The sequence below is a fragment of the Phoxinus phoxinus genome (genome assembly GCF_949152265.1).
Source record: "Phoxinus phoxinus genome assembly, chromosome: 15".
In the NCBI taxonomy this organism is placed as follows: Eukaryota; Metazoa; Chordata; class Actinopteri; order Cypriniformes; family Leuciscidae; genus Phoxinus; species Phoxinus phoxinus.
Genome location: NC_136890.1, coordinates 12,908,234 through 12,927,897, shown reverse-complemented (window position 1 = coordinate 12,927,897; position 19,664 = coordinate 12,908,234). Strand labels below are relative to the sequence as shown.

Sequence of the window (19,664 nt, the reverse complement as noted above, 5' to 3'; positions counted from 1 at the left end):
CTGGTCGTGGGTTCGAATCCCGTGTGACACATGGCCAGACCGCAAGAGGTACTGTGTCCTTAAGTGGTGGAAAAGTTGTTTCAGTTCTGCACATGATGTGTATCTGAGAAAGGAACTCAATAAATATAAATAAATCTTCATTTTGAGTACATTTTCATAACTTTGAATGTTGTTTAATCAAATCCGATGTGTAGCAAAGCATTAAACCATGTGAATTGTGGAATGTTCAAAAGATTCCTAGTAAAAAAGAAATAAAAAATCATGTAGCCTGTCCAAACCAGCCAAACATCAGAAAGGGCTTGGCCCCGGAAAGGCTGCTTGCAGCTTTAATTAGGGGCCAAGCCCGTAGGGCAAGGCACCTATTGTATCCGTTAGTTTTCTTATTATTATTATTATTATTATTATTATTATTATTCTTCCTCCTCTGTAAGTCTATGGCAGCCCCATGAACCGTACATAGGAAAATGATGAAATTTGGCACAGTTATAGATATGACCATGAATAGTAATTGGACCAATTTTTGAGACTCTAAGTCAAACTCTATAGCGCCACCACCAGTTCAAAAATTGAACATTTAAATAGTTATAACTTTTGAACCCTTTGATCTAGGAAAATTAATCTTAGTACACCTGAATCCACTCATTATGGTGATTGCAATCAATATCGTACATTAAGACTCCGCCCATTACAGTAGTAGCCATTTTGAAAAGTACAGTATTAAGTTTTTTTGCTACTACTCATTCAAACTTTGTTCAATTCTTACGAAAATTGGCTCACATGATATTTGGACTGAACCGCACAGAAATGACTGAACAGATTTTTTTAATTCATCTTTGATCAAAAGTTATGCTGTTGCAAACTTAACAAACTCGACCCAATATTGGTTCAGAAGCTCTATCTCGGCCAAAGTTTGATCAATCGAAAGGAAAATTGGTACGCTTCATCGGAACCATAATCTCAGGGTCCATGCCAAATTCGAGAACAGCGCCACCTACAGGTCATGAGATATGAAAAATTGATATTTTGGCCAATAACTTTTGTACAGTTTGTCAGAAAATCATGAATGTGGTATCTATGGATTCCTTGGGTCATGCCGAATCCGAGGATGCCAATTTTGTCAGGATGGGAGGTACCACGTGTCCGCCATTTTGAATTTTGACATAATTTGCAATCATTTTTAAACTATTTGACATATCTTCACAAAATTTAGTATGGATCATCGACACAATGTCCTGAAGGTACATGAGAACAATGAACACAGCGCCTCCTAGTGTTCCAGAGATATAAGGTATTTTTCAAAAACGCTTATAACTTTTGAAAACATTGTTCAAATTTGTATTGATTTATGTCATTATGTTCCTCGGCTTATGCCAATTCCGACGATATCTCATTTGTCATTTTCCAATAATGTGACTATCCGCCATTTTGGAACAAATGAAAAACAGTTTTTTCACTACTTCTCCTTCAAATCTTGCTAAATTTTGTCCAAAATTTGATCAGATGTTCTTTGGACTGAGACGCACAGAAATGACTGAATAGATTTTTTATATTTGCTACCGTTCCCGAGATATTCATCTTCGAAGTTGACCTAGCCTGTGTTTGTTGCCTTATGCTAGTTAGCTTAGCATAATAATTGGTTAGCATGCTAACCAGATGCCATTCTTTCTAATGTGGCTCTTCAGCTATCAGGATAACCATTAGCTTCATTAGCATTAAGCTAGCTTAGCATGCTAATCTCGTTAACATGAGTTTGTGTGCTTATTCTTACACTGAAGCCTATCCTCTGCAGCTTTGAAAGTTACGTCCTCTGAGTGGCGCAATTTGATAAACCACGTGTCTCGAATCCCGAACCATTCTGGTCGTGGGTTCGAATCCCGTGTGACACACCGTGTAAAGCAGCTTGTTTTGATTTCATCCTATCTGTACTTCTGAACCTATATCTTCTTTATGTACATTCTATTTCTGCTCTTCTGATTCTCTGCTCTAGGTGCTTAAATGCTTGCTGCACTGCTGTGCTTGATGTACATTTACATGTCATTTTACAATATATACACATTCCTGTACAATACATTTACATATAATCATTGTACTAATCATTCTTCCTCTTAGATTAGAAATAAGTATGTGTTAATTCCCATGTTCACTTTGGTTCATTTTGAGATTATTTTCACCTTTGCTTCTGAACCAGCTTTTTTTTAACATGTAAATTAAATGTCTGCCATTTTTGTTTTGCTTAAGTGTAAGCTGTTAAACAATGTGCCATACGCTCAAATCATTTTGTTACAGTGTCTTTTTGATAAGTAACTCAAGAATATAATATGTGGCACATTCATATATTCACAATTGATTAAATGAATTTTGGCATCATGGTAAAAACAGTATAATAAAAGGTTTAACCAATGGTGCAACTAGGTGAGTAACAGTCACATCACCAAGAGATTGTGAGTTCGAGTCCTGTGTATGACAACTTTATAAAATTGTTCCTTTATAATCCAGGAAAAAAATTTGCGATTAGAAACATTGTTCGTTCTGTTGAATCTCACCTGAAGTCTAGAGTATCCAGAAAGTTGTGTGATCAAACAGGATTGCTAAAGCGGTCCTTGAATTTCTGCTATTCTTGCAATAGCAGTTTTCTTCATAGAATTTTTTTTGCCTTCATAGGTTAATTTTCATGTCAATTTCTTTGCATTGTGCATTGTGTGTAATGAGCTAGAGAGCAGAGCTAATTATTTCTGTCTGTTCCAAAAGATCACTGACAATCATACTTTATAAAGTATATAAATATTTTTAAAAAAATATCACACAATAGCATATTTACCATTTAGGTTAGACAACATTTTAACTGTTGTCCTGAAGACAGTCAGTTACAAGAAGTCAAAACAATAAAAAACACTCTTGAATAATAGCCTACTAAAAATTAAATGAATATTATGTAAATGCTCCCATCCACCAAGCTCTTTTATTGCATACATAGTTAAAGACATCAAGTTTGTGTATGATCAATTAATATACTAAATGTAGTGTCTATATCCATTCAGTACAAGTAGAAAATAGAGGTTAAAATGAAGTAAATGACCACAGAGACAAAATATATATTCTAATTATTTTAAAAAAATATTACATTTTTATTTTAAACATGTTGTGCCTTCATACCCCAGTGAGCAAGCCAAAAGGCGACAGTGGCAAGGAAAAACTCCCTTAAATAGAATTGTGGAATATCATGGGTCAAAGGGTGAAATAAAATCAGCATAGTGGCAAAGGAAGAAACCTTGAGAGGAACCAGACTCAGCAGGGGCATGCCATCCTCTTTTGGCTGGCACATATTAAAGTAACTATACATAGGCCAAATGTAATACAAGCCATCCATTCAACATTGTTAATGTGGAGATTATGTATTCAGTTGTAAAATAACTTGACTGTCTGCATAGGTTTCCAGTTTTTTTTTCCAGAACATTTTCTCAATTGAAAGTTGAAGAGAAGAATGTCATCCCTATTGTTAGAAGGGGAAAAGCAATATTCAAAATCACAAAATGATACATTTTCAATAACAAGTTTGAATATATTCATTGTTCATTACCATTTTCAATCAGTTGTACACTTTACAGAAGTTCATACCACAGAAAATCTTTTGATTGGCATATGGGAGGTGGTTATGACGAAATCTGAAATATTACATTCATTCAACAAAGTGCAATAAGTTAAGTTTTTACATTAAAAACATGTTGCAACTAACGTAGACTTGATCTGTTAGCTTACCTTTGGTGGACATTTGCATAAGGACTTCAAACTGTCAATTGTAGTCAAGTTGCTGCACAAATCTGAAAGTGTACTATTAATAGATTAACCAGTGCTTGTATAAATGTCAACATAAATTTACATCAATAAAACTTACCGTTTTATCAGTTGTGCGCTTCATAAAAGTCCAATCTTGTGATGGGTATATGGAGGAAGTAAAGACTTTGGTCAATGTCAGAAATCTGAAAATATTACATTCATTCAATAAAGTGAAAAAGTGAAATAAGTGAAGTCTTCACATTAAAAACATTTTGCAACTAACATATACATGGTCTATTAGCATACCTTTTGTGGACATTTGTATAGGGATGTATGGACTTCCAAATATAAACTGTACTTATGGAGTTGCTGGACAAACCTAAAAATGTACCACTTGTAGATTATCCAGTGCTTGTATAAATGTCAACAACTTAAATTTTCTTCAATACAACTTACCGTTTTATCAGTTGTGTGCTTTTATAAAAGTTTATGGAGCAGAGAATCTTGTGATGGGTGGTATATGGAGGAAGTTGAGACTTCTGTGAATTTCAGGAATCTGAAATGAAAATATTACTTTCCTTCAACAAAGTGCTATAAGTGAAGTCTTTACATTAAAAACATTTCGCAACTAACATATACATAATCTGTTAGCATACCTTTTGTGGACATTTGTATAGCGATATGTATGGACTTAAAAACTATCAACTGTAGTTATTGTGTTGCTTGACAAATGTTGAAAAAAGTTCATGGAATAGAGAATCTTGTGATGGGTATATTGAAGTTATAACTTAGGGTTCCAGAAATAAAAAAAAATAAAAATAAAAACATTTGTTGAACTGCTGAAGTGAAGTTAACAATATTTTGCTAATGTATACACTATGTCTGTTTGCCTTTTTGTCAGAAGTGGACATTGCAATTTATAAATATATTAATTATATTGTTAGTTGATGCAATGAACGATAGATATTTTTTTTATTAACTACTAAAATGTACATAATAATGTCAACTTACCTTTCTTTGTGAAGTTTTCCATTGTTTATAGATGTTTTCTTGTAATCCTATTAACTTAATTGGGATTTATTAAGACAACTGTAGGAATGCAGCAGGCAGTCTTTGTGGATGCTTTCTATACTGTTTGGAACCATGCAGTGTTGTTTGGATGGCTTGGACTAGGGCAGAAATTAGATAAAAAAAAAAAAACATCTTTCAGCCAAAAAAACAGAAACCTTGTCTTAAACAGATCAAGAATAATCAGAAACACAAATTGAACAATTTAAATGCATAAACTACACAAACCTTGACTGGATGTAGCTTTGGAACTCCAGAAAGATCCATAATTATGGAAGGTGTAGGGTGGTGGCCGATGAACAATGGATGGAATGGTCAGGACTCTATGGAACTTGGAATCTCAAGATGTGTCACAATGGTATGGACAATTATAGAATAGACATTGTAGTTATATACATAAATCATACACATTAGGGCTGTGTGATATTGAAGAAAAATGCTATGTGACAACTCATTAATGCGATATTCGATATGATAATGCTTAAAGTGTGTAATAAACTCAAAATGTTTAATAAAATTATATAAACTATATACGCATTTCACATTCTTTTAGTAACAAAAAACATCCCTTTAACTTCTGAACAGCAATGTTTAAGTTTATCCTCCATTAGGGTTATTAAAAAGAAACTGAATAATCGCATGTAAAAATAAAACACTGCTTTGTTTTCACTGTATGAAATAAATCTTTTTTTCGTGACCCCAGTTATTGCAAGCACTTGCAATATGCATATTGTGATATATACATTTGTGATGTTTTGACAATTTCAATACATAGCACAGCCCTAATATACATATAAGTCATAACATGTATACATAAATCAAACAAATTACCTTACATGACTAAAGCTCTCTTGATAACATGCTACTGGACTTTAAAAAAATAAAGATTCATCCGTTGTAATTTCTGAATGACATGATTTTAAATGAATTATCTAATACGTTTTCACTTGTGAACTTGAACAAACCTTCATGGACCTCAATCTCAGATTAATTGTAGCATGGTAGGGGCACAGAAAAGAAAAATGCAGTTATACAGTCTTGATTTTGTGTCAAAAATGCCAATTACCTTATTGAAACTAGAACGGCTTCATGGTAACTATAATAAGTTGAAACAATTTCAATTGTGACATTTTCTGCATCTTTAACGTAGACATGGTCTAGTAACGTACCCTTTTCAGTTGTAGGACATTGCACATGTTGACTGTATCCATGGACTTCCATTAGTTTCACAATTGAAGATGATGTCAAGTTGTCTTCATTGAAGTCTCCCATGATTACCTTCTTTCCTGGATGTTTTTCCAGGTCAGCAATGACATGTAACAGATTTTGTCGAAACACATCAATTTGATATGAATTAGGCCTGTACAGAAGAGCAGCATTCAAGTTGACATGTGGAACTGAGAAGTACAAACATTCCAAATTACAACGTTCTGGAATAATGACTTTAAAAGACATGTTTTCACAAGAGTAAATTGCAACCCCACCTCCTCGCTGTAGTTTTAAGTTACTGAAAAGTGGAGTGCTGTTGTCATAACACTTAGCTCTTGGATTATGATTGAAAATAAATCCAGGTATTTGTACTTTGTCTTCCACTTTTAACCATGTTTCAGTTAAACAAATACAATCTGCATTCATAAGCTGTCTGCTAGCTTGGAGATCTTGAACATGAGCTTGAAGACTTTGTACGTTGTGAAGAGCAATTGTAAATGTACCAGGCGTCTTTGAGAAATTGTGACTTTCTAGTGGAAATTTTGGGATATGTCTCATTGCCAAATCAATTTGATCATTACAGTAGATTGCAGACTCCTTGAAGTTTTGAATTATTAGTCCATTGAGAGTTCTCACACGACTCAATGCAACATATGCTTGTCCTGCAGTAAATATCTTGTCAAGAGATACAACCGCTTTATCTACTGTGAGCCCTTGGACTTTATGAACGGTGCATGCCCATGCCAATCTAAGTGGAAATTGACGTCTTAAACCACCGTTGTTTGTAACTTGATCTTCTTGAACTTCAATTACTATAGAATTTGGGGAAAATCGATGTCGTTGGTTTAACCTTTGTCTTCTTCCCACATTTGGATCATCAAATTCCACATGAATGGCTGATGGAAAGTCATCAACATAATCATCATCCTGTATTTGACTTCTGCTAATATGGACAACTGTACCAAAGGCTCCATTCACAAGTCCGTCCGAAACATCAACATTTTTCTTCAACATTACTCTCGCTCCAACACCCAAGGAAACACATTTAGCCAAACAGGAGTTGAAAACAGTTGCATGAAATCCAACTTTTTTTTCAATCCTACCAGTTTTGGGATTTCTCTCAAAATCTTGAGCTCGAATGCTGATTGCCTCAGGACAAACCTCATTTAGTCTCCGAATATTGTATTCATCAACCTCTTTATTTGTAGGAAATATATGAACATCCCCGCATTCTTCTCCGGTTTCACGTTGCTTCAACATGTTGAGGTCACATGAGTTTAGAGGTTCATTTTTTTTACGAACTCTCAGACGATTTAAGGTTTCAGCAAAGGATGCATCTTGTTGCCTAACAACTTCAGTTAGTTCAGCAATTTCAAAGTTGTTTTCCCAAAGGTTCACACCTTTTGTATCAGCATAGAGTGGAGTTCCTTTAACAGGTGGCAGCTGATAAAAATCTCCAACAACTACAAGACTTACCTTTCCAAAGAGGGAGTAATCACCAGTTTGTTTGATTTGTCTCAATCTCCCATGAACATATGACAAAAGGTGATGGTCGACCATGGATACCTCATCTATAATCAAAATCTTCAAACTTCCAAGTTTGGAACGCAGAGAATTGATTTTGTCATCACTTAATGGTTGATATGGCAATTTCACACTAGCACCAATTGAAAAAGTGTTGTGGATGGTTGCAGCGCCAATGTTGTATGCGGCTACTCCAGTAGATGCACACAAAATCACACTCCTTTCTTCAGGGTTTTCAGACAGCTGAGACAAGAGTCTAGAAGATTCATAGCATATTGCTTTAATTACATGGCTTTTTCCTGTGCCTGCTCCACCAGTAACAAACAAGCGAAATGGTTCAGGGTTTCCTCCATTCAGTTTTTGTACACACCATTCACGAACTTTGTAAAATATTGCAGACTGTTTAGCATTTAATGATCTTAATAAACACAGTGCTTCATCTCGAGACATTGTAGCATTACTGTTCTCAATTGTGAATGCAGTTCGAGGGTTCGCTACAAGATCTGGAATAAGTGTGTCAGAATCATCTTCTTCGGGAAGTATGTTGTTCTTCATTAGCTCAATACATTCATGACGCACATTCTCTGTTTCAGGACACAATGTAGCCCAAGCATCTTCCAAATCAACACCCAGCTCCAAGACCTGTTGAGCTCGGTCCAATTCATCACTGTCCTTTTCAAACAGTGCTCGATTAGAATCAACAATAGATTTGACTCCAATCACATTACCTCCACATTTGACAGCACCATTTTTGTAGAAATCCTCATAAGTGTGGAACTTTTCAGGCTTTAGATGACAATCTTCATAATATGGTAAAAAAAGTTGTAGCAGTGAATGATGGTACTTTTCTGGATCTTTTGATGGTGAAAATCTTGGATACCTTATTACTGCAGGTTCAGTTCGAGATCTTCTGACCATGAACCCACAATTGTTGTTAAGCTTGATCACATTTTCTTTCTTTTGTGAAGATAGCTCAGATGTTGACAATATCCTGTATTCGGAGCAAAAACTGCCCAGACATAGAATCTCAAAATGTTCCGTTTTTGGTCTACTCTTGTAACGGTCAACCAAACTATTCATCCAAAAACTTGAATTTTCTTCACCAGAATGGTCATCTTTGCTTTGGAGAACCCGCAAAGGCAAACTCATTTTCACAGGATCTGTTCCAATTGGAATAAACTGGACTTTGCGAGAGCATTCTTTCAAGTGCATACCTGTTAGGCGATACACAGCCTCTTGTGCTGAAACTTCTCTGTTGTGTAGATATACACTTCCCAACATTTTTAACGATGATCTTGCTTCGAGATTTCCATTCATGGCTTCATTTTGTGCACGTTGCAACAACAGTCCCATTTCTTGTTCTGCTTTTGTGATGTAACTAATAATATAAACCACTACAGAGTAAGCATCTGTCACATACTGGATATCCATGTTGCCTTGCCATGCACGCAATAAATGAGGGTTATATTGATTTACCCAAACATCTTTTGGACTTCGCTTCAAGACGACACTTTTCTTTTTGGAACATCTCTTGTATGCCTTTTCAAATACAGCCTGATTAATTCCAATGGATTGGAAAAAGGCATCTGTTGAATCAAAATTGACTTCAGATTCTGTCAATGCAGTTTTGATTTTCTTCAAAATGGCACTTGCGGTCTCATTTCCATCATTGCCTTTCAAGTCATCTTGCACAGCTCTCGTTATAAAGGTGCGGCTAGATGGAGGTCGTGGAAAATTAAATCTACACACTGTCTTTTTCTTCCGGCATGTCTTCGAATGTCTGGTGCTGTGCTTTTGAACACTGTTCACAGTTTCAGAAAGTTCTGCATCATCCTCTCCTGGTGTCTCACAAGTTATATACTGATCTATGAAAGCAGCAACCAAAGCATCATTGTCTTCATTGTCTTCATTTAACTTTGGAGAATTTTCAACCCAAAACAAACAATGAACATGAGGAGATCCACGCTGTTGAAACTCTACGCGATAAAAGTAGTCTTTGATCTTACCAATAGGTTGAGCAGGTGACATAATGACATCTTTCAAAAAACAATGCCATCTGTAATCAAACATCCTCGCAGCAGTGACTGGGTTTCGTCTAATTAGTCCACATTTCTCAGACCAGTCAAGCTCATCAACACTTACATTTTTCTGTTCTTGCTCCAAGATGGTGTTAATCATTTCAGGCCATCTGAGATCAGCAGAGCTAAAGGATGCAAAGAAAGTTGGAATACCTAGTTGTCTTATGAGGGCAAAAAGATCTTTTTGAGTTGATTGCCAATAGGGTGGCGTTCCACGGACTGGTCTCAAAAACTTGTAGCCTTCATCATAATTTAATAATTTAGCTAATGACTCTGGATTTGTGAGCATATCTGAGGTTACTCCCTTCAACAACCTCTTGTCCGACCCTTTTCGCAAAGCAATCGAGACATTGGATACAATTTGATCCAACTCTGACATGTATTGAGCATAGAAAATGAAGTCTGTGCTCCGTGCAAAACGTCCGTCTGCATTGAGGATTCTTGCATTTAAGTACCGTGAAAGTGAGATCTTTCTTTCTCTCTCATCATGGAATGTTGGACCACCAGTTGGAAACAGAACAGGAAAACATTTTGCTTCATTGGTTTTATCAGACAGTAATTTAACAGGACTGTTACCTTCAGCTGGTGCCACATTTAACACATCTTGAAAATGCTGATCAATGACTTCCGAACCAAGATCGACAGGTTGTAAACATGTGTCTGACAAAAGACCACTCTGCTCTTTGATATAAGTCAAATCTTCCTCTGGCTGTTCTTCAGTATCATTTTCCTCTTCACTCTTTTCAACTACAGTTTGTTCCTCCATTTCATCAGCAACTTTTTCTTCTGATTCACTCAACGAGTTGATCCATTGTTCGTTAATCTCCACATCCTTGTACAATTTATTGCACCTGATCAAATATCTCAGAGCATTTCTAACACGATCAGTGTGTACATGCTTGTACTCATAATGCCCTTTGTATGTTAACTTGCGCTTTAGCTTTATTCTTATCATCTTGTCATCGCATTCATTTCGTGGAAGAATATTTGAAACATCTGCAGTATTTACAGGAACACACACCACAGGTCCATGGCAACCATTTTGTTTTCCACGTGGAAGACAGAGTAACTTCAAAAAAGGAATGTTACGTGCAACAAGATGTTGTTCCAACGAGTTAAGAGACTTTAGATGATTTGGAATGTCCGCCACATGCATATTGTTAGCAACACTCTCTTCAGGCAGTTTTCCCCTGATGATTTTGCGATGACATGTTGGACAAATCCACAATTTGCACCTTGGAGAAAAAACAAAAGGATTATGACATTTTTCTTCACAAACATGCACATACCTCAGTGTGATGCATCTTCTCGCCAAGGCAGCAATTGTTTCTCCTTTGTTTTCATAGTTTTCTGGTTTGCATTCAGTAACCTGCTTTCGGAAAAGTAAACGGTGACAGACACAGCACACAAACTCTGGACCTCTACTCACTTCTCGACGAAAACTGGCAATTGCAACACCCATGTCTTTGTGTTTTTCTCTTTTTTTTGCATACATCTCACAGCCTTTTTGTATTTTACTAAAATGAAAGTTTAGATCTTTGCGATATTTTGTTTTTAAATACTCACACAGTCTTGCTTTAAAGACCAGGTTTTGAACATATTTCTTCTTTGAATACTCACGCACTCTTGCTTGAAAGTCCAGGTTTTGAAGATATTTCTTCTTGGAAAACTCACGTACTCTTGCTTTGAAATCCCAGTTTTGAACATATTTCTTCTTTGAATACTCACGCACTCTTGCTTGAAAGTCCAGGTTTTGAAGATATTTCTTCTTGGAAAACTCACGTACTCTTGCTTTGAAATCCCAGTTTTGAACATATTTCTTCTTTGAATACTCACGCACTCTTGCTTGAAAGTGCACGTTTTGAAGATATTTCTTCTTTGAATACTCACGCACTCTTGCTTGAAAGTGCACGTTTTGAAGATATTTCTTCTTTGAATACTCACGCACTCTTGCTTGAAAGTGCACATTTTGAAGATATTTCTTCTTGGAATACTCACACACTCTTGCTTGAAAGTGCACATTTTGAAGATATTTCTTCTTGGAATACTCACGTGTAGCCGCCTGAAATGAGACATCATTTTTATATTTCATTTGAGAATACTGGCAAACATGTTTCTGAAACTGAAAATTGCTTGAATATTTGGCCTTAGAACGTTCACACTTAATCAAACGAACATGACAATGTTTCAAATATTTCTCACAAAGAGCTTTCTTTTTTTTCTGTCTAAAATCAATATCATTATCATACTTGGTCTTCTGATCCTTCAGTTTCTTCAAGTATCTCTCTTGATCATACTGTGTGGCGTCGCTTACCTTCCTTTTACGCAGACATGGCATTCTCACCTCATTTGAAGTGGCATTCTCACATTTCCCTGCGCAAATGTCTTGCTCTCTGTGCTTAACACATGTGACAACTTCATAATGATTACCATTACAGTTTTTCAGATATATTGCATTGTTTGAAATTACCTCTCCAGTAGGTTTGTGTACATTCCACCGTCCATCATTAAAAGTCATTATGGTGGTTTTCAACAGATCAGCAGAAGCAAAGATGTCAATTTCAGTGACCCATGACCCAGAATAATAGACTCTAGATTGTGTCAAGTAGTCCTCTACTGAAGTATACTCACTTCTCACATACCTCTGAAATATTGAAGTGTTCATTTTCAGGTGTTTGACAACGGCACGGCGAATCTTCAAATGCTTCTCCTCACTTCCACAGATTGCATATGCCAATGATCTGAAAAAGCAGTTACCATCTGGTTTTATACCCTTTGTCTGACACGGACCTGCAATGGGACCAAAGTTTGTTGCAACATCACAGTCACTGTTAACATTTGTTAGAAGCAAGAGTTCACATAAAGCTTGCTGATCGCTAAGAGTCAAGGGAGAAAAACATGTTTCTGGAATTGTAACATCAGTAATAATGATGTCATCTACTACAACATTTTCAACATGAGATTTTTTGACCTGTTTCTTAGAGACCTGCTCATCCTGCTTTTTACTTCCCCTTTTTCCTTTACTTGGCAAGACAGTACAAACTGGATGTGACAATGAAAGGTTAGTGCTGCTTGTATTTGGAACATCAACCTCAGGTGATTGAAAGTCAGATGATCTTACCCCAGTTGTCACAGATGTGCATACCTTGGGTGTGCATCTTAAGACTTCGCTGTAAAGTGCTTTACCAGAAGACCGTGAACGACTGCTGTGGTCTGCCTCAAGCGAGTGGGACTTAGTAATGCATTTCTTTAAGGGTTCAGCTGGCTTTTCTCTTCTCAACACATTATACACTGGTTGTGGCATGTGAACAGCAGTGCTTTTATTTTGAACATCAACCTTAGGTACTTGAAAGTCAGATGACCTTACCTCAGTTGTCACAGGTTTGTGTTTCAGAACTTCACTGTAAAGTGCTTTACCGGAAGAGCATGGGAAACTGCTGCGGTCTGCCTCCAGCGAGTGATAAACTTCAGAATCTGCATGAACGGAAACTCCAGTTACCTCAAATCGTGGTGCAGTTACACCAAATGAGTGTGCCATCTTATTAATGTAGTCATACAAAGATTCTATGGTGCTGTGATAAGCAACACAACTAGTCTCTGTCATGTTAGCATGAGAATCAACAAAGGCATACCATGAACCCTCCTTAATAACTGCACATGTGTTGGCACAGATACATAAAAGAAAAGCATCAGCACTCAGTAGAGCTTGCTGAAGAGCTACATCAACTGGCATGGCCACATTTATTAATGCTGCATCATAGTCATCAACATCAACAAATCCAGTGAGAGACTCTGCATACTCTATTGAAAACACAGTATTACCCAGGACATGTCTCCTTGGTAACTCGTGGACTGCAATGTAATTTCTACCCACCACTTGTCGGTCATTTATGTTACCCTGATTCCGTAACCGTTCATAAAGGTGTGTTCCTGCCACTAAGACACCATCAAGATCTTGTCTCGTCCAAGTGAGCACGTTCTTCATCTTGCTTTTCAACACTGCTGTCAAACTGATGGCACCACACTGTCTGCCACGTGAATTTCCAAAGCGGGCATCACCTTGATGAAAGGAACCTTTCAGTAATGGTTTCTGTGAAAATTCAACATATGCAGATAAAGTATTCAAAGCATTTTCATATACATTTCTGTAAATTTCACAGTTTTGTTCAGAGTTCATACATTTGTTTATTGGGTTTGACTGCGTTTTTGACTGCGTTTTTGACTGCGTTTTTGACTGCGTTTTTGACTGCGTTTTTGACTGCGTGCCTACCATTTTTTTACGAGGAAGCGGCAAAACCTCGGCTACACTTGTTTTACGAGGAAGCGGTGCAGCCTCTGCTTGACTTATTTTAAGAGGAAGCGGTGCAGCCTCTGCTTGACTTATTTTAAGAGGAAGCGGTGCAGCCTCTGCTTGACTTATTTTAAGAGGAAGCGGTGCAGCCTCTGCTTGACTTATTTTAAGAGGAAGCGGTGCAGCCTCTGCTTGACTTATTTTAAGAGGAAGCGGTGCAGCCTCTGCTTGACTTATTTTAAGAGGAAGCGGTGCAGCCTCTTCTTGACTTTTTTTGAGAGGAAGCGGTGCAGCCTCTGTTGCACATCGTTGTGCATATAGCCTCTTGGCTATTGCAGACCTCTTCTTTGGCCGGGGCATCTGTAAAAACAAATACAAAATTACACATAAATGACTGAAGTTTTATCTTAAGACGACACAAGCAGATAACAATTGCCATTTAAACACTACAAATAATCATATCAATTTAATATTTAATACTGACATCAATTATTATATTATAGAAGTGTCACCCTTAATTTAAAAGTGTCAAATTTTACTTACCTCAGTGCAATCTTTTATCAATGCACCAGCACACATGAAAAATAAAATAAAAATAAAGCTTAGTTTGGCGTGCATTAACTTTCCATATTTTTACACATTAAACCATATCCACATTGCAGCCCTAAAATATGCTTATTTTTATTTATTTAACTTTAGTAAAAAAAAAAACTCCAGTAAGTTCAGACAGCCAACACCTAAAAATGTGGTGACTTTGGTAACATCTGGTGACATGTTGGTATAAAAATGACAAAACAAGCATTAATATCAATAGCCACTAGATGGCTATAGTACTCAATGGCTGCATATAGGCTGAACTCTACAAAACATTGTTATAGCGAACTTAACCTCAATTGTGGTTACAATACAAAAGTTACAATTGTGGAATGTTTAAAAACATTTGTGTTGGGTGAGACCTTATAAAGGTGCCAACATATGCATATATAAAAACACATCCATTTATAAATGTAGGAGACAATCCTTTTTTTTTTTCAAACAAAAAATATCAAATTTCAATAACTCAAAAAGTACCGAACAGATAAGAAAAAAACAATGTAAAACATGTTTTGTTTGGAAGCATCAACAAATCTTGCAGTAGGACTTTGAAGTGTGTGTGTGTTTTGCATATTGGATGATTGGCACATTTTTTAAAAATTGCCCAGTTATTGGCTCATTCAATTCCTTTGTTTGTGTATGTGTGATTTACCAACAAGATTAACAATGCTAAACTAAATGTCAGATGTACTGTCCACATTTAATTATCAAATAAGCAGCAGAATTACATTTTACAAAGACTGCACTGACATTGCTAAACTTTAAATTAGTGTAAAGAGCAAACATTTCAAAGCAGCAGCCATTGACACCAAATTTGTCAAAATGTTTATTGCAAACAACACTCAAAACGCAGATGTTGTAAACTTTTACAACATTAAAAACACACAGAAATAACACCACAGCACAATGAGCTCTGACAAAATCTTACCTGCTGTAGGAAGACAGAAGTTCAGCAAGATTCTTGCTGCTGATTCATCAATTAAATATCTCACAGGACATAAATAAAACATTGTTACTGATGGCCCATTTTTCGGAATATTTTTCTGAAAGAAACCTAATTAATACATTAATTAAATAATTTAAAAACCTTGCTTCTTTTTTTCTTTATCGGCTCACCAAAGATTCTCTTCTTGGCATGACCTTTCTATATTCACTAGCACAATGCACTCAATTTCTTCTTCTTCTTCTTCTTCTTTCAATTTAATGGCAGTTGGCAACTCACTTTAATGGTTCATTACTGCCACCTGCTGGACTGGGGTGTGATAATGCATTCAATTTGATCTTAACATATGTTTATACATAATTGAAGCAATAACCTTATTACCCCAACAACCAATGAGGCTGACGAGAATCAGCTGAATCAAATCAAATGAATGTTTAAATGAGCAACTATGTCTATAGCGTTCTCATATACAACATAGAATATATTATACTGAGTAGACAAGTTAAAGTAAATCTTGAAAAGACAACAAAGGAAAACGAAAAGGTAATATTAATGCTCAAATACTGACTTTTTCTTATCAACATAGGTATATTTTCAAAATAAATAACCAGAAGGTTGCTAATAGGAAATCCACTAAAATCTAATTATGTCCATTCTTTATCAATTTCTTGAATATCTTTTAAATCTCAGGAAAAGACTATTGACATCCAGGCAAGGCAACTAGTTGACATCTGCGTGAAACAGGTAATGCAAATAGAAGTTACTGAAATTTTGCAACTCTAGAAGCATTCCAGTATCTGTATTTACTACTTTAAGAAATCAACTGCACTCTTTCCATACTTATGTCATTCTCTCAATGTACATTTAACTGTTATACTTTTGTATTTTATTTTTTTTTAGAAGTATGGAAGGAGACCCGAAAAATACAGGCCAACATTCGCTTGTGGGCTACATACACAATATTTCTGAGATAAAAAAAGGCACAAAACGAACATATTTTGATGCAGAGCTACAGGAAAAACACAAAGTGCGCAGACTTGTTGTTTTCAAAGCTGACATGCATCCTCAATTTAAAGCTGTGAACAATGACAAGTATGAATTCTTTTATGAAAATGCAGACTTTTCAATTTGCGTTTATTGGTCTTCATTTTCTTTTTTTTTCTTTTTTTTAAACAGGAGTCCGGTCCACCTGCACAATATCAATTTGACCCCTTCGCTCACAACAGAGGGAGCACATGACATCACATTCACCCATTCGTCCACCTTATCCTGTTTAAGCCAACTAGAATACAGTTATAATCCAACACTTTCGTCAAACCAGGAAGATCTGACCATATCTGAGATCTTCAAAACAAACACCACATACAGACGTGTGAGTAAAAACTTGATTTAAACTTGAACTGTTCATCCACTTTCAAATTGTATGTATATTGAACAAACCAACACTCTAATAAATTGCTGGGCTATTCCAATCCATGTTTGGGTTAAATATGGACAAACCCAACCATTGGTTTAAATGTACTATAATAAATTAGTTTTAAACCCAACCATATTTGACCCAAACATGGGTTGAAATAACCTAGCATTTTTTAGAATGAATGACTTGAAGTTACCGTTAATTAGAGTGAATGGTTTTGTTTCTTTTCCTTTTAAATCCTCTATGCAGGTAAATGTCAAGGCAAAGACGATCCAAAAAAAGAGCCAGAGTCACAACTTTGTCCGTGATGGGACCTTCCTAACCAACACCACATACATGATCGCCGATAAGACTGCATCAATTGATCTTACTGTGTGGGGTGAAGAGGACATTTCAACTGATGGCTGGTATTCATTCACAAATATTTCAATTCGCAAATTTGAGGGGACCACCTTTCTCTCTTCAACAAGAGATAGTAAATTCACAAAAATCACTTGTCATGAAAACACATGCCAAGTAGAACACACCACTTCCCACAACCTCACTGCTGACATAATTGGAGCAAAAGTTAATGTGCTGCATATTTGTCCACTCAAACACCCCATTCCAGACATGCCACTATCTACATCCAAAGTTCGCTGTGAAAAATGTAACACATTTTACAGATCATCATGTATAACAAACTACACACATGGCACATTAACAATCAAAACACCAACAGAGATAAAAAATGTCCAAATTGAGAACACATTCATTAAGTCCATAATTAATGTTCCGGACACTGCAAACACTCACACAATAATAGATTCACTGCTTGAGTTGCCACCTGTAAGCATTACACTCCATCAGAACAATATAACGCGCATCGAAACAATCAAACCTCACACCAAGCAATTGGACATACCTAACATCATAATCACACCATCACCTACAGACTCTTCCACACTCTTTCCATCCCAGGAAGATTTAGAACAGTTTATGGTGGACTTCACAGAAAACACACCCTCTACTTCAACATCCACTATACCATCTTCAGTCATCCAACCCACAAATGACCCTCAGTCTACAAAAACAACTTCCCATCCCAAAAAATAAATGTACACATGAATTCATACACTTCTACTGACGCATGCATACACATGAACATAAACATTTTATATAAATCCCTACATGCACATCAGTACAAAGCCCTACATGCATGCATACATACAAGTACATGAGCATATTTATAAATATCTACATACACGTATGTAGTACAAGCGCACCTACAAAATTCAGATACCTTTAGACATGCATATATACAAGTACATGAGCACATTTATAAATCTCTACATGCACATATGTAGTACAAGCACACATACACAATTCAGACACCTTTACTATACATACAAGCACATGGGCACATTTATAAATATCTACATACACGTATGTAGTACAAGTGCACCTACACAATTCAGATACCTTTAGACATGCATATATACAAGTACATGAGCACATTTATAAATATCTACATACACGTATGTAGTACAAGCGCACATACACCATTCAGACACCTTTAGACATGCATACAAGTACATGAGCACATTTATAAATCTCTACATGCACATATGTAATACAAGCACACATGCACAATTCAGACACCTTAACTATACATACAAGTACATGGGCACATTTATAAATATCTACATACACGTATGTAGTACAAGCGCACCTACACAATTCAGACACCTAGTCTGCACAATGTCCTCTTTTATTGGGTTAACAAATGCCATGCATGCATTCATTCATTGTAGGAAGTTCTCCACCATACATTTCACACATGCATGCCTATAGGGAGGTTCTGGGAAGTGGTGTTTCTAAAAAAAAAATGTATATATGTGCAGACAATTTCGAAATGTATAATGTCGTCTAACGACCAAACAAAAATTCATTATAAAAACAAAGTTATATTAGGAAAAGTTGTTTCAAGTGCCTGAAAGTTTGTCTAAAGTGACCTTTTTATTTCCATTCTCCAACTTCTCTTTTGTTTCCATGTTCATAATTTGTTCTTTCCAAGTTCATAATTTGTAACATCTTGTAAGATGAATAAAATGTTAAACTTCACACTGCATCACTTGAGTATTCATTTTCCATCCCTTTAGTTATCCATTCCAGTAAAAACTGTTTAAATTTCACTTATAATCTGTGAGATGGTTGTACTAATTTGTATTTCTGTCAGACTAGAAATAAAACTGTTCCATTTGACCTAATCACACTGAAAGGTTTCCTCAGCAGCTTGGTAAATGTGTATTAGCAATTATCTGTGTTGTCTTATCTTGGGTTAGAAAATATGGGCCTAGCCCCTATTGTAATTGTTAGTTTACTTTATTACGAGTCAAGCCTCAAAGGGAAACATGGAAAGAGCCACACAGAAATGACTGAACAGATTTTTTTTTTACATTTGCTATCATTCCCGAGAAATTCTTCTCTAGTTGACCTTGCCTGTGTTTGTTTGTCTTATGCTAGTTAGCTTAGCATGCTAATTGGTTAATCTCAGAATTTTAGCCACAAACCATTTCACTTGTGTTCAAATCCTGTGAGGCACTTGCCCAGTCCATAAGATACTGTGGCCAGAAGTGGTGCAAAAGTTGCTTCTATTCAAGATATTGTGTCTTTCTGACAACTTCAATATAACATGCAGTACATCTTTATACAAATTCTTAATTTTTAGTTGATACTCACTTGAACTGTTGAATTTTGCCAGCTGTGTAAATGCATGATTGCCAA

General features: G+C 36.1%; 1 protein-coding gene and 1 long non-coding RNA gene across 2 annotated transcripts; one reads left to right on the top strand and one right to left on the bottom strand.

Moving 5' to 3' along the window:
• Positions 1-3,065: 3,065 nt before the first annotated feature.
• On the bottom strand, positions 3,066-15,845 carry LOC307011735. The gene is made up of 11 exons (XR_013800471.1): positions 15,655-15,845; positions 13,528-13,712; positions 10,943-13,127; positions 5,071-6,128; positions 4,786-4,943; positions 4,231-4,330; positions 4,081-4,153; positions 3,893-3,977; positions 3,757-3,818; positions 3,578-3,662; positions 3,066-3,490 (listed from the first exon to the last, which is right to left on the bottom strand). It is a non-coding gene; the product is annotated as an uncharacterized lncRNA (long non-coding RNA).
• A 101-nt stretch (positions 15,846-15,946) lies between these two features.
• On the top strand, positions 15,947-19,134 carry LOC307011988 (uncharacterized protein). The gene is made up of 5 exons (XM_079638135.1): positions 15,947-16,024; positions 16,172-16,225; positions 16,382-16,573; positions 16,658-16,853; positions 17,148-19,134. The coding sequence occupies exons 3-5, from the start codon at positions 16,386-16,388 to the stop codon at positions 17,991-17,993; spliced, it is 1,230 nt and encodes a 409-aa protein (XP_079494261.1). The 5' UTR covers positions 15,947-16,024; positions 16,172-16,225; positions 16,382-16,385; the 3' UTR covers positions 17,994-19,134.
• Positions 19,135-19,664: the final 530 nt, after the last annotated feature.

Coding starts and splice junctions, on each gene's coding strand:
- LOC307011988 (XM_079638135.1), top strand. CDS start 16,386: ATGGAAGGAGACCCGAAAAATACAGGCCAACATTCGCTTGTGGGCTAC. Junction 16,574..16,657: donor AAAGCTGTGAACAATGACAA/GTATGAATTCTT, acceptor TTTTTTAAACAG/GAGTCCGGTCCACCTGCACA. Junction 16,854..17,147: donor CAAACACCACATACAGACGT/GTGAGTAAAAAC, acceptor TCCTCTATGCAG/GTAAATGTCAAGGCAAAGAC.